The 13,787-nt window shown below is 31.7% G+C and overlaps 2 protein-coding genes across 2 annotated transcripts; one reads left to right on the forward strand and one right to left on the reverse strand.

Moving 5' to 3' along the window:
- Window positions 1–225: 225 nt before the first annotated feature.
- Window positions 226–8,501, forward strand: LOC145760327 (testis-expressed protein 10-like). Its single transcript, XM_082574190.1, has 14 exons — window positions 226–384; window positions 1,346–1,542; window positions 2,608–2,749; window positions 3,035–3,366; window positions 3,739–3,961; window positions 4,405–4,521; window positions 4,778–4,997; window positions 5,311–5,437; window positions 5,615–5,718; window positions 6,037–6,218; window positions 6,299–6,530; window positions 6,833–7,011; window positions 7,397–7,487; window positions 7,573–8,501. The coding sequence occupies exons 1-14, from the start codon at window positions 226–228 to the stop codon at window positions 7,674–7,676; spliced, it is 2,409 nt and encodes an 802-aa protein (XP_082430316.1). The 3' UTR covers window positions 7,677–8,501.
- On the reverse strand, window positions 8,012–13,185 carry LOC145759729 (uncharacterized). Its single transcript, XM_082573576.1, has 5 exons — window positions 12,320–13,185; window positions 11,742–11,946; window positions 11,112–11,254; window positions 9,986–10,120; window positions 8,012–9,069 (listed from the first exon to the last, which is right to left on the reverse strand). The coding sequence occupies exons 1-5, from the start codon at window positions 13,054–13,056 to the stop codon at window positions 8,829–8,831; spliced, it is 1,461 nt and encodes a 486-aa protein (XP_082429702.1). The 5' UTR covers window positions 13,057–13,185; the 3' UTR covers window positions 8,012–8,828.
- Window positions 13,186–13,787: the final 602 nt, after the last annotated feature.

A 13,787-nucleotide genomic window follows, 5' to 3' on the forward strand; every position in this document is an offset into this window, starting at 1 on the left:
ACTGTAAAGTTTTGAAACGCGCTCTTATCAAAAATAGAAGATTTAAAATATTTGGCTTAAGAGGACAAATGACTAAATGTTGTTATATGATTTCTATTATAAGATGGGAAATCCCCGAAAAACACGTGTTTTTATTTTTCAAAGTTTGTATATAAATGCAGGAAACGACAGTTTGCGGATATTTCTATTAAATAATCGCTTTTTTACTAAATATTTGTGGTAAAAATGGCAAAAACAAGTCGAAGAACGAAGGCAAAGAAGAAAGATTTTAATAAAGTGAAGTTAAAAGTTGGAAAACGGAAACCTCAAGCAGATAACGCGACAGAAACTTCGTTTAAATCTCAGTCGATTTTTATTCCAACTCAACTTAAAAATCAAAATGCTGTAAGTTTTAAAAGGTTAATATCGTCTTAAATTTGTTAATTAAGTGTAACATGTACTGATTTAACTAAACTATTAAGTTTATTTTGTTTTTATTTGTTTGGCTAAATGTAGTGGTAAAATCACTTCACATATAGACACACTACATGCGATACTGGGTTCGATTCTTGCTGACTGAAAAATTTTTTTCTTGCTTCAATTTGCTTTTGCAGATTTAATAAACATTACCCATAATGTAATAATATGTTGTCGATTGTTTTTGTCTCAGTAAGGTTCCAGTCTGGAAAGTAGGGCAGTTTTCGACGAGATCTCGTGCGCCAGTCTGGAAAGTAGGGCAGCGTACACGCACGAGATTTTTTTCAGTAAGAAAAATGCACGCCTGAAATTGGCGTTTTGCACGCCTGGCTTTAAAAGTAAATACAAAATTAAAGGTAAATACACTAACATAAATCACGCGTGCACGCGTAGACCGAAAATTTTAGTACGCGTACACGCGCGGTCACGCTGATTTTTACGTTTGCATGCACGAGATCTCGTCGAAAACTGCCCTACTTTCCAGACTGGCTCGTGCGTGCAAGCGTAAAAAATGGCGTGATTGCGCGTGCACGCATACTACGATTTTCGGTCTACGCGTGCACGCGTGATTTTTGTCAGCGTGCTTTACTTAAATTTGGCTTAAATAAAACAGGCGTCAGCATTGCGCGTGCACAAATTTTTTTTAAAACCAGGCGTGCAAAACGTTAATTTCGGGCGTGCATTTTTTTCACCGAAAAAAATCTCGTGCGTGTACGCTGCCCTACTTTTAAATCCTTAAATTGTTTAGCACAAATTGCTATAACAAAGAAGCAGTGGGAATTAAACACAGGACTTTTATGTGGTTAAAAAAAAATTTTTTTAATTTTTAATTTAAGTATTTATTGTTTAATAAAGTTTTTTATTAAAAATATTTTATTTTAATATTTAGTATGAAGTTACAACATCTAGAAAACAAACTATTCCGGAATTATTAAGTCACCTCAATCACTTTAACACAACTTTTCGACAACAATCTCTGATTGGTTTAAAAGAAATCTTACTAGCCAATCAGAACCTAGTAATTGATGGGACAGGAATTTTGGAGAAAGTTGTAAAAACAATTACAGATGAAGAAGCTGATGTCAGGTTTGTAAAAATTTTTTTTTAGCAAAAAATAGCCTGCCTTACTGTCTGGTTTTAGTTGTTGTACTATGGTTGCAACTCTTAACTAATATTTTCCCACATTAATTTGCCTGTGCACCACAAACAGCAGTTAATTATTTTGTAGTTTTTTTTTATACTTAAATTTATCCTCGATGTGGGATGGTCAAATGCGCGACCTAAACATAGAGTAATATCAGTTACTCCGACCCAGTCTCGAGTTGCCTGTGGCAGTTTGGGATATTATATAGATTATAATTGCTCGATAATTATACTGCTGATTAAGTGCTGGCTCAGCAGCATAGGTGGGCACAGTTAAACGAAAAAGAAACTTCGTTAAATGGTTATTCGTTACACATAACAGTAACTTCGCTAACGTTTTTTCGTTAAATTAAACCATGTGTAACGGAGGTTATCGTTAAACGTTAACGTTAAAATTTAATTAAAACAAACAAAGAAATTACCTTTTGTATAAAAAAAGATTTAAAAAAAATAGTTTTTTTCTTAATCGATGTTTTAACTAGACAAAAAAGGTTTAGAAGAAGTTTTTAAAACGGGCTTAGGCCTAATGCCAAAATAACAGTGGCCGGATAGTAATTACTTACATCGTTTAAAAATTGCGACGATTAAACCCGATAAACGGCGATTTTAAACATATATATTCCTTATATTACCATGGATTTACTTGTAAAATATTGAGTTAACGGGCTTAATTTAACGGAAGCACAATTTAACGAAAGTTAACAGGTCCGATAACGATTTTTAAAATTAACTTAAAAGTTAAATTTTAACAAAAAAATTAACTTCGTTATTTAATGTTTAACGCATTAACGATTTGGTGCCCACCTTTGCTCAGCAGGAGTTTATACCGTTTATAGCGCCTAACTCAAGGGCGCTACAGCATAAGAGCAGTAGGGATTGAACCCACGACCTCATAATGGTGTAGCAGATGTTTTTACCACTACACCGCGCTGCCGGTCAAGGTCTATAATATATATGAATATATATATTTTTTTCTAGTTTACATAATAAAGTTTTAATTTTCTTTAGAAAATCTTGCATTAATGTTCTTGCTGTTTTGTTTTCAATGCTCTCTGAAAGGAAAATGGCGCCTCACTTTTCCTTAGTTTTGTCTCATCTGTATTGTGCAATGTCACATATATCAACTGGTGTACAGAAGGACTCATTTAAGGTAAGTTAAGCTTTTAGAGTATTTTATTTGCGATGTTAGGCTTTAGTTAAGAATCTGGGCAAGTTGGCATTAAATGATTCAATTTCACTGCTTACATAAAATTTGTTTTTTATATATTCTTAACTGCCAAAGGCAACTTGAGACTGGGTCAGGGTAACTGATGTTACTCTATGTTTAGGCTGTGAAGTTAGCCTTTCCATATCGAGGATAAATAAATACTAAAATGTATCAACTTCATATACATGTTAATTGCATAAAAATGATAATATTTTTTTTTGTTGTTAGGTTTTTGACCTTTGTCTAAAATTCTACCCCCAACTTATCTGTCGTCATGATGACCAAAAACTTTTACGATATTTCATCGAACTTATATCTTCCAAACAAGGTGATGTCGGAGGAAGGGTTTTGACTCTTAAAATGTCGAAAAAGGAGTCAGCAATTACCTGGCGAATCAGGGTTTTAACTCGATTGGAAACTTTGTTAAAAATAACATTTTCTGACGGTATTTTGTCCTCAAATAAAAATGTAAATGTTGAAAAGAGAGTACAATGGAATGATGACAATGTTGGTGTAAATTTACTTAAACCAAGAGGTTGTGGTTCAGGAATTTTGTTAAAGTAAGAAACAATTTTTAATTTATGAAAACATTTTTTTATTAACTGATATATTGATTACAACACCAAACCAAACAACATGAAGTCCCGGGTTTGATTCTCCTTGCTTCCATGCTATAATGTCCGAAGAAAGGCATTATAAAAAGTATGAACTTCTGCTGAGCAAATACTTAATCAGCAGCTTATTTATCGGGCAATTATAATCTATAATATCTCAAACTGCCAAAATTTACTTGAGACTGGGTCAGGGTAACAAATGTTACTCTATATTAAAGTCGTGAAGTCAACCTTTCCACATTAAGAATAAATTAATACAAAAAAAACGTATTAAAACCTGGTCACTAATCCTAATAGAATTCAATTCTGTATTTTTAGGGATCTTAACAAAACAACAATTATAACTGAAACAACAAAGATGAGCGACGTTAACTTAATAAAAGTTATAATCCCTCTTCTAATACAATGTTGGTTGGAGGTAGGTGGAAATGGTATTTTGCCAAAAGACAATGAAGCCATTGTTACCATGAGGGTCGTGTTGTCAATCACTTATCAACTATGTAAAAACTGTTGTAACTCCACAGATGATAAGAAAATTATGGTAAGTGGAAAGACTGACTTTATAGCTTAAATATAGCATTTGTTACCCCAACCAAGTCTTGAGTTGACTTTGGCAGTTTGGGGTATTTTTTTTTGTATATATTTTTTTCCTCGATTTGGGAAGGTTGAATGGGCAACCTAAACATAGAGTAAAAACAGTTACCGCGACCCAATCTCGAGTTGTCTGTGGCAGTTTGGGATATTATAGAGACTTTAATTGCCTGATAATTATACTGCTGATTAAGTGCTGGCTCAGCAGGAGTTCATACCGTTTATAGCATCTTACTCAAAGGCGCTACAGCATGAAAGCAGTGGGGATTGAACCCATGACCTCATAGTGGTGTAGCAAGTGTTCTTACCACTACACCACGCTGCCGGTTTTCATTTATATTTATTACTTAAAAAAAACTTTTTGTTTATAATTTTGTTCATATTTATTAAAAGGTTGATTATATTCGTCGTCATTATTTTCCGATGTTCCAAAAACATTTTATTTCAAATTTTCCTTACCTAGAAAGTGAGCATATCAAAACTAGTAAAACAAAGGGACCAAATAACCAGGTACGAATTGACTTATAAAACTTGTATATCTGTTAATAGTACAGTAACCAGGTATGAATCGACTTATAAAAAATTGTGTATTTGCTATAGGGTACAGTAACCAGGTATGAATTGACTTATAAAAGCTAAACTCTTTATTAAAATTTATAATTTTTTTTTTGTTATTAAATGTTTTAAATAATCTTGCAATTCTATTTTCATTGTTATATTATAGTTATTTTTTTCCGAATTAAAAATGACCAATATTTTTTTTTAGAAATTTGACATTATGGAAATCAACTTAAATATTTGTAATCTAATATCGTTACTTACAACTCCTGAAACAATTTCAAATGATGACAACATATCAGAAGTGTTAACTTTTATTTCCACGATATTAAATGAAGGGGTTGAATATAGATCACCAATTATAACAGAACATTTGGAAAGTTTGTTAAATTGTGTGGAAACATTATTTCATTTTATGAACGTTGAAGGTAAGTGTATATTGGTTTTTACCCCACTACGTAAGGTCTTGGGTTTAATTCCCACTGCTCTTATGCTGTAGCGACCTTGAGTAAGGTGCTATAAAAGGTATAAACTTCTGCTAAGCTAGCACTTAATCAGCAGCTTAATTATCGGCTATTTATAATTAATAATATCCTAAAATGACAAAGTCAGCTTAAGACTGGGTCAGGGTAACAAATGTGACTCTATGTTTATGCTGTAAAGTTGACCTTGCCGTATCAATAAATATATATACAACAAAAGCTTTCGTATAGTGAAAATTTGATATATTATATATTGCAGAAGAACAGAATTTACTAGTTGAACCACTTTATTTATATTGTAATTCACTGTCAACTAAACACCCAAATAAAGGAATAATTACCAAGTTTCTTATCAAAATGTTCCAACAACATGCCACACTTCTTAAGTAAGTTAATATCTTTATACTTTTTAATAATTTCATCAAAAGGTTTTTTTATATGGGATATATTTTATGACATCATGGTGTTGTGGTTAGTATTTGGCAGTTTAGCATAAAGTAGAATTTTTGTTAAGCAATATATATACATAACTTGACATAATTTAACTTGTTTATTCATATTAGAAATGAGAGTATCTCTTGCCTTCTTTCATCTTTACCCAAGCAATTAACTTCGATATTCAATGAACTGGGAAAAAAAAGTTTAAATTACTGTCAAATCAAATCAGGTAAGTGGATTTTAAAAACTAAATTTTCTGTAATATTAATGTAGTGTTATTAGGTTGACATACTATATCAGGCCTTAGGTTTAATTTCCACTGCTTTCATGCTGTAGTGCAAATATTCAAGCCCCTGCTGAGCCAAACACCAATGGCAGATTGGTGTAATCAGGCAACCTATATAATCAGGCAACCTATATATAGTCTATAACATCCTAAACTACCAAGAGGTAATTTAAGACTGGGTCAGCGTAACAAATGTTACTCTATGTTTAGGGTGTGAAGTCAACCTTCCTAAAAATTAATTGTCTTGTATTTTATTTATAGATGACTCCATTATTACAAACTTTTCCATAACTCTTGAATGCATGAAATCTTCAGCTCAACGAAAACATAAAATATTTCTTTTCAGTTTGAACGAAAATTATTTAAATTTACTTTGCTCTATCTATAATAATTGTGAGCATTTATTTTGCGAAGAATTGTGTCAAAAATGCGAAAATTTACAGGTAATTAAAAGTTATTAAAAATTTAAATTAAGTAGTTAAAAATTTAAAAAATTTGCAATATATAATTTTTATTTTTTTAGGCTAAATTATTTGAAATTACGATTCCCTACTTGGCAACCCTGGAAAACAGCGTTTCCGTTAAATTACAACAAATTTGTTCTCATGCAAGGGTTTCCCTTGATATTGTGAGTTATATTTCCGATTTGCTTTTTCAACGATTTGATCCGGTTTACTTCATGCTTGGGAACAAAACTGAGGAAAGAAATGAAGAAAAAATTTTGTTCATGAAGTTTCTACTTTCACTTTTAACAAGTAAGAGTTTAACTTAAATTTTGTATAGTTTTATGGTTTTGGGTTTGATCCCCACTGCTTTTATTCTGTAGCATCAGTTGTAAGGCGCTATGAACGGTATGAACTTTTGCAGAGCTAAAATTAATTGGCAAATTTCTTAATAGGCAATTATAATCAATAATATCTCAAACTACCATAGTCAACTCAAGACTGGGTCAGGGTAACAAATGTTACTCTATGTTTAAGTCCATCAAGTCCATCTTCCCACATCGAGGATAAAAAAATTAAAAAAACATTAATTTAGAAATTTCCAACTTTTTTAGATTTTGAAAACCAAGATGACCTAGTGTTGCCAGATAATTTTCAATTGAGTGGCTTCCCAACCCTTATACACAGACAATCATTAATTTGTGATTTAGTTTGTGAAACAGTGGGAAAAATGTGTGCTCTTAACAACAATGTCTACAAATTTATTTTTGCCTTTTTTGAGAAAAAAATTTTGGTAAGTTAACCTATTAAGCCAAGTTTGATTATTTTTTGTTTATTTTTTGTTCTTATTTTAAAAAGGCCGCCCTCACAGTTAAAACAGAGTAACATATGTTACTCTGACCCAGTCTTAAGTTGGCTTTAGCAGTTTGGATATTATTAACTATAATTTTTCGATTATTAAACTGCTAATTCTTTTTTGTGCTATGCAAAAGTTTGTACCATTTAAAGCACCTTAATTAAGGACATTACAGCATGGAAGCAGTGGATTTTAAATCCCGTACTGTATGTAGTAAAGCAAAGTGTTCTAACCACTACACTATACTGACAGTGTGTTAAATATATTTTCGGAAATACAAATTTATGTTGATTTTTATATTACATAACATTTTTATTTCAAGATGCCAAATCAGCAAGTAAAGATTTCAGCCATGATTGGATTTTTAAAGTTAGAGGAGAAATTATTTTACGATGGAATGAAGTTACCTAAAGGTATGATGTTAACATTAATTATTAATTATTACACTCTTACTTTCTGGTACTTTAATATCATTAACAAAAATTTTGATTTTTTTAGATGTTGGTTATCTTTGGAGTAGCTTAAGAAATCATTTTACAAGAATTACAGGAAAAGAATTAATTCATAAAATATTTGTGGCCCTTAAATCAAATATTCAATAAACAATAATGGTGTAGGTATAGTGTTATATATTCTTGATTTTATTTAACTACTTTATGTTTAAAATTTAAAATTTCTTAATGGCTTTGAGGGGTGTTAATTGTTTAGGCATTTTTTGAATTATAATTTATGGCATGATGTAGTGGTTAGAACACTTGGTTTTACAACATAAGGTCTTGAGTTCGACCCTGACTGTTTTCATGCTGTAGCGCCCATGAGTAAGGCGCTATAAACGGTATGAACTCCTGCTAAGTCAAAAATCAATCGGTAGTTTAATTGGCCGGCATTATAAGTTTATAATATTCAAATCTGTTAAAGTTAACTTAAGGTTGGGTCAGGGTTATAAATGTTACCCCATGTTAAAGCCACACATTTTTCCTTTCTATATCTGGGAAAAAATTTGCGGTTGTTAATCAATTAAAAATGTCTTGAAATATTGCCACAACTTTTTGTGTAAAGTTTTATTAAAACAAAACCTATAAATATATATATATCATGTGCTTTCGAAACAGTGAACAACAAAGAAAAAACAACAGCAAACTTTTAAGCATACAGCCTATGATTTTTAACATTAATTTTTTCCGTTGTCTTTTTCATAGAAAAAATACCAATTCAAAACTCAGGTTCATTTTTAATTCTATACCTTTAGAATTCCAGTTTTTTGCATACAAACACAACTTAACACTTTATTCTTTCAACCAATATCTTTAATTACAGTGTCGCTCAGCAGAAAGTGCAAAAAAAATAACAAAAATTAAAACTCAAGATTTTTTTTCGAAAAACGCGAATTTTCAACCCGCAAGCGCAAAAATGAACGGCCGCTAGATGATGCTAAAGAGGCGCCTGATTATAAACAGCAAATGGACAAGAGAGTGGGTATTATTTTCACAGTTTCGAGGTAGTTCTAGATTGAGATTAAATGTAGAGTAATTGATTATTTAAAGTTGTTGGCATCTGCAACTAGTCAATGGCTAAAAAGATATTTTTTCGAGTTTTAAATTTAATCTAAAAACAAAATTTAATTCGCAAGCGCAAAAACTAACGGCCGCTAGATGATGCTAAAGAGGCGCCTGATTATAAAAAAATCAAGTTTTGAACTTTTTCGATCGTGTTATAACCTTGAAGTACGCATTAAGGGCACAAAATACGCGCGACTACGTCATCATCGCGTCATCACATTTCGACGTCATATGCTCCACGTAGGTGATGACGTAATTCTCGTTAAGATTGTTGTCCCAGAATTCGCGTCCGCCGCTGATCAGTTTGTAGCAGATCGCCATCTCGATTTTATCCTCGTTGTGCATGTCCTTTGGCGCCACCACGTGGAAGGAGAACTGGTCTTGGTTGTGGGCGGGTAAACTGGAGACGTAGCAGGCAGGAATATCTTGCATTGTGCTGAAAATAACAAAAAAATACTTAAACCCCTAATCCCTAAACTCTGGGTCAATAGTATCTCAACCCCTCAACTCTTTAAGTTTTTCGACCAATTTTTGAGATCTATTGACCCAGAGTTGAGGGATTAGGGGTCCCTTAGTCTATATTGCCCCCTTCATCAAAAGGGGTTAGCCCATTATGAGTTTAAAATACCCTCTACATAAAAAATGGGTTAAGCATCTTAAAGTTAAAAAGGCGGTTAGTCATTTATGGGTATATAATACCCCCTAAATAAAAGGGGGTTTTAATTTTTTGGGTCTATAATACCCTTCTACATAAAAGGGGGTTATTCGTTTTTGGGTCTATAATACCCCACATAAAAAGGGGGGTAATCATCACTAGGTCAAAAATACCTTAAAATAATGAATGCAATTTTAAACCCGGGGCCAGGGGTAAAGTAACCCCTACATTTGAACAATCAATAATATAAAATTCCTTTTATTCATAAACGTAGTAAATGCAGCATATAATAACAAACAACATCCACTATACAAGCACGATACAATATCGTGATTTAAGCTGATTTGTTGTTTATAGTTTATGAAGATTATCTTGCGGTTTTTCTGTTTACCACTTTCAGGAATTTTGTTTTTTAGCTTTGCAGATGACTTACCTGAATATGTATTGCTATAATGGCTGTAATTTGCATTTTTACACGACGTATTTACCAAAAAAAGGGAAAATTTTTAGCATAAACGCAGGCAAACTTTAGCTAAATGCCAGTCTAGTTATAAGCTGCCTTTGCCAGTTTGAAAGACTATTATATTGTCTGATATTTAAATTACCGATTTTTTTGGCAAAGAAAAAATTAATGACATTAGCCCTTTGTTTTTTATTAGTTTTACGTCATAATTAAACATTGTGATGTAATACTTACTCCCAATTGTCGATGGTAAAACGGACGGAAACGCGTTTCTCGAACTCAAGGTTGACGACTCTTATGACCCCAGTGATGGAGTGGGAGTTGGGTAATATTGAGATGCTCTCTAGGCAGACGCGTTGGTCACTTATTCTATAAAGTAAACAAAAAACATGGGTTAAAATATTTTAGTATATGGGTCATCGCAGCAGACGACGGGCCGAAAGGTTTCGGGTTAGATCCGCGGCGTTTACATATAAAAAAAACACACACATCAAGGTTTCGGGTTCAAGCCGCACTAATGCCACACTGTTCGCTCTTAACCCTGCCGTTTACAAATAGCTCAAACACACCGAAAGGTTTCGGGTTCGAGCCGCACCAATGCCACACTATTTGCCCCTGAGCGCGGCGTTTACAGATAGCTCAAACACGTCACAACAGCACACCCTTACCCAATAAAAAAATTCAAAAACTTATCAAAAAAAATTTTAAAACCTTTTTAAAATGAAACAATATAGTATATATATAATATTTTTAAAATTAATGTGAGCTGTATTTAATTAACTAAATTTTAATTAAGTTTTACTTGGAAAATAACAGGTCGCATAATTCCATTTTAAAATATCACGTTTTTATCAAGTTTTTACACAGAATTAATAAACATTAAACTTTCTAATATGTCCCTGTAATAGTACAAAGTTAATATTATACAACAAAGTAATATATATATAGGCAATTTTAAATTTTTTTGTATCTAATTTGCCCATTACAAATATTTACAATATCTAAAGGGGGCAAAAAAATTTGAAATAACAAGCACCCAATTATTTTATATATATTCAGTCTACCATTATTAAAGTATAACAATGTCTTTAACAATAGAGCTATACAATGTATTGTAATTGTTCAAGTAGCGATGTATGTTATTGTTAGAAAATATTGAATTTTTTTTGTTTTTTTGTTGTGACCTTCGTTTAAACTTGGCCAATGCGTTGGTAAATACATTTTTGCATAACTAACGGAAACTGTTTTAGAATGATGCAATAAATAATATAATTGTGAAATAGAAAAGTTACAAAAAAAACATGACAATACTTAATTTTGGCGGAAAATTAATTTAAAAATTTTTTTTTTTTGAATTTACCGTTGTTGAAAATTTGCATCCAAAAAAGGTTGGTGGAAACTGGCAATAAGAGAGAAATGGGAAAGAAGGTTGTTGTAGCCCCCCCTTTCTCTTACTGTCTCGCATTTTTCGCCCCCAAATTCGGCCCGAACTTTTTCCAAAGCCTAAAAAATAAAAATAATTAAAAAAATACTAATAATTTTTAATCGGTACTATTAAAATGTAACACTTGTACCTTTGATGGGATTAATGTGTCATTGAATAAGGGTAACATCTAAATTTGTTGACAGTCTTTTATTAAATACGTCAACACATTTATGACACATTCGCTTACCAGTAGCAAGCACCCTTAACCTTACAATATATAAGATCGGCTCAATTTATTTGGTTAAACGGGAGTTCCTACTATTGTTATCGACAATATCATTACACGCTATCTTACTTCATACAATATGTGAAACGAGGCATGTAACTTCGATTTCGTGATGTCACGCAGTTTTATTTACCGAAAAAATGTTTCTCAAAACTCGAAAATGGGTCTAAATTTAGAGCTTTAAAAATAAATTTTAGGCCAAAATAAAGACCCTATTTTAAATGTAGATAATACTTAAGGCCGTTTATGGGTCAATATGCATGATTTTAACAGTTTACCTCCATAAGCCGTGGTGGTACAGTCTTATAATCATCAGCTTGTGCAAATGGGATTCGAATTTCAAGGTCTAACCCTCTAGAGTCAGCAAAATGAACAGATTTTCTTCTTTGGAGGAGAGGGGGTGAATTATGACAGGCACTGTCAGATTGGGAGCGACATACGGCTCGTTTGAGGGGCATGTAATGTTCTGTGTATTCCACAAACCTGTAATAAATAAACATGTAATGGCTGTTTACATAAAATAACCTTAAAGCAAAATTCTGTAAACATTTAAAATTAATATATAAGTTTAAAAAGTAAGTATATTATGCGTCCCGTTGGATTAAATATATTTGTTGTAACTTTTCGAGTTAGGTTTTATCACTTTGGTATTAAAACGACAGGCTTAATTTACAATATTTGTTGTATAGCTTCGAACTTGCACTTTGAAATTTAAATAACCGGAAACCTTATTGCACCAGCAAAAATACTTTAAAAATAGAATGTGTTTTTGCAGAATTTACACTGTTTTTTCGTGATTGCATTCAAATTTTGGCAACATATTGTTTTTTTTTCGTTTCTAAATGACAACACTTACGTTTCATCGTCGTCGTCGAGTTGTGTATTATTTACAGTAGTTTCAGATAAACTTTCAGTAGGGACATTTTCAGCCTGTCTGTTGCTATTTTCCAGCGTTAATTCACTAGTTATTGCACTGGCAAGTTTATTAATTATGTCCGGACTGGCAGTGTTAATATTTTGAGTTGCTTTTTTACAGTTTTCATTTTCGTTTTCGCGAATTAAAAACTTATTTCGCATTTCTTCAAACTTAGGCCTAGTAATCCCATTTTCAAAAAGGTCCGTTTTTGTGGCACTTAGCGAAGTGGTAGCAGTTAAATTGTTATTTTCTTGCTGTAATGAACCATTCTGCTGATTATTGGTTCTATCTGGTGAACTCATACAACCATTTCGATCAATTTCAGCTGCTTTAGGCTGAAACTTACGATCATTATTATTCGGTTCCTCGTTCGTTTGCGAATTTAAGCGCATGTTTGTTGTGTTATGACTGTACAAATTATCAATTATGACGTCACTTTCAAAGCTAGGTGACGGTACAATATACGATATGTTGTTTAAAGTTAATAAATCAGACACAGAAGTTGCTTTTAGGTTCAAAATTTGGTTATTTTCGGCTGGATTTTGAATATTTTTCTCATATAAGTTGTGTAAATTTTGTAGACGACTCGGGGCGCTGTATCTAAACTTGTTAGCTCGTTCAATTCGGCTTCTAATTCGGTGTGGAACAAAATTTATAACATCTCCCATTATAGACATACGTTACAACTACATTACTTTAATATCAGACCAATTTCTCTACACCTAAAATATCATTTTAAAAACTGTTAAAACATCTTAAAATTCGTTGCAGAATTACAAACTAGAAAATTAAACAAACTAATTATTAAAATAATTCATTAGTGTTAATTAAAATTATGCAAATTTATTATAATTTAAAAAACTAGAATTTGTGAATATACATGTTTGTTTTTTATTACTTTGTTTCTACTGAATAGCTTTAAAACCCTTTATTTTACAGCTCTTAAAACGTTAATATTTAACAAAATATCTGCTCAAGGTAAAGATTAATATTTTACAAATCAATATTATAGCCCTTTATTTTACTAACAATATCTTAAAACCTTTAAACCTATCTAAAAATAATCTATAGTTTGCCTGGCTTTACAATTATCAAACTCTAAAAATAACTAATAAACTATGTAGTTACTAATAACTTGTAAAACCATTGCAATTTTTAATTAAAATTCCAGACATAAATGTAAGCCCAGTCATTAAAACAAATTTTAAAAATCAATACATTTTTGTATACAAGCAATTTCGTGCTTTGGCATACTCTAATATATTTTAATTTTTCCGTTTAAACTTCATTTCGTTATTTATATCATCACGACCAACGGTTTAAATTTGGCAAATGGCCTAATTTATCATTTCACTAACTTTAGGTAATTTAAATTATATAAATTTGGACCTATCAACGTTAGTGACAA

Source organism: Corella eumyota, chromosome 7 (genome assembly GCF_963082875.1).
Source record: "Corella eumyota chromosome 7, kaCorEumy4.1, whole genome shotgun sequence".
Classification (NCBI taxonomy): domain Eukaryota; kingdom Metazoa; phylum Chordata; class Ascidiacea; order Phlebobranchia; family Corellidae; genus Corella; species Corella eumyota.